Below are 1,693 nucleotides of genomic sequence, written 5' to 3'. Positions count from 1 at the left end.
AAACACTCCTTCACGGCCTCACGTGGGTTCTGGGGCTTTTTTTTTCTTACCGGTCTGTTTTCGTATTCCAGGTAAGGACAGGTGATCTCACAGCCGTGTAACGGGATGCTCCCTCGGTGGCACGAGTCCCGCTTTCCCCCTTCGTACCTGTAGTAAAGCAGCTGCTCGGCTTTCAGGACGAACCACCTGACCTTCCAGTTGTGAACCACGTGACCCTGAGGAGAGAGACGGGGAGCGGGATGGTAAATACAACGGCGCTGTTAATGCCAGAAATTGTCCATTTACTCTTACCAGTGTTTCAAGGTTTCTATAGTAACGGCTCATTCACAGGGACTTAACAGAGCTTAATAAAGTAGAATTATTAAAAATGTATATAAGCCTATATATATATAGGCTTATATATAAGACATCATCTGACAGCGATGACATCACCTGGTTACGGTTTCTGTAGTAACAGCTCATTTGTTTCTGGAAGGAGTCTCCAGTGTCAGTGTCTTCAGGACAGAGAAGTATAGAGAGAGAGAACAAGGAGACACTGGAGATGTTTCTAACTGCGATAACGCAAGTGAGAATAAGAACCGACTCGTTTAGTCAACGTTAAATATAATCATAAACAGATAAATGTACACAAGTTGTTACTGCAGACAAACTGTTGTAGTTTTAGCTTCAGCATGTGCTGTTATTGTAAAATGAGCAGTGACCCTGATTCATCACACCACCACACAACAGCAACACACAAGTGTTTTACTCTTTAATACACTCAAATACTTGCTACAAGAAGAAGAAAAGCTTCTCAGCATCTCCTGTAAAACTCGTCATCCACATCATTCCAGAATAAATAAACACAACTTACCCTTTTAACCAAAAAGCCTTCCTTAAGAACAGACGCTTTCTGTGTGTCCATGGCTGCTGATTTCTGCTGTTCTGACAAACTGCTGAGTCTCTTTTTATAGGCAGGAGAGAGTGAGTGAGTGTGAGAGAGAGAGACAGAGAGAGAGAGAGAGAGAGAGACAGAGAGAGAGAGAGAGAGACAGAGAGAGAGAGAGAGAGAGATAGAGAGAGAGAGAGAGAGAGAGAGAGAGAGAGAGAGAGAGAGAGAGAGAGACAGACAGAGAAAGAGAGAGAGAGAGACAGAGAGAGGTGCGTCATTACTCCACCACACCCCGCTCACCTCAGGGCACAGAAAAAAACTTCCAGGGAAAGAGTGTAAACAGGGCAGGGAGCCGGAAGTGCCTTCAGACAGGGTGGAACAGGTCAAATCAAACCCAGCAGCACACTCCTTAGACTGGAACTCAAGTGTTAGGGTTAGGATTAAGGTTAGAATTAGGGTTAGGATTAAGGTTAGTGGTAAAAGACATAATTGAATGAGATATAAATTTCAGCATATATCATGATCATGAATATGACTTTGTTATTTGTCCTATAAGTGTTTTACACACAACATTTCCCCAAATACATGGAACTCGTTGATTTAATGAGAAGAAGCTGGGATTTAAATTCATTACCTTCTGGTTCCTAACTCAGAACCTTAACCAAAGACTCATAAGTGCTCAGGAGGCCAGAGCTTTATGAGTCACAATATAAAAACCACTGAGTCACAGAAGGTCTGATTGCGGTGTCACAATCTGAGTCACTTCAGTCGAGGGTTTTATATGATCATGTAGATGACTCTAACTGGAGATATTGCACAACC

General features: G+C 42.8%; 1 protein-coding gene across 1 annotated transcript in view; it reads right to left on the bottom strand.

The window, feature by feature from the left end:
- plek2 (pleckstrin 2) overlaps positions 1 to 985 on the bottom strand; it is a 5,587-nt gene extending 4,602 nt beyond the window's left edge. The window contains exons 1-2 of the mRNA XM_060871300.1: positions 854 to 985; positions 51 to 215 (exon numbers count right to left, since the gene is read on the bottom strand). Coding sequence (XP_060727283.1) covers positions 51 to 215; positions 854 to 904 — 216 coding nt within the window. The 5' untranslated portion in view covers positions 905 to 985. The remainder of the gene's footprint in view (positions 1 to 50; positions 216 to 853) is intronic.
- Between the last annotated feature and the right edge of the window lie 708 nt (positions 986 to 1,693).

This window comes from Tachysurus vachellii, chromosome 6 (genome assembly GCF_030014155.1).
Source record: "Tachysurus vachellii isolate PV-2020 chromosome 6, HZAU_Pvac_v1, whole genome shotgun sequence".
NCBI lineage: Eukaryota > Metazoa > Chordata > Actinopteri > Siluriformes > Bagridae > Tachysurus > Tachysurus vachellii.
The sequence above is the reverse complement of the archived record's forward strand: the minus strand, read 5'-3'. Positions and strand labels throughout refer to the sequence as shown.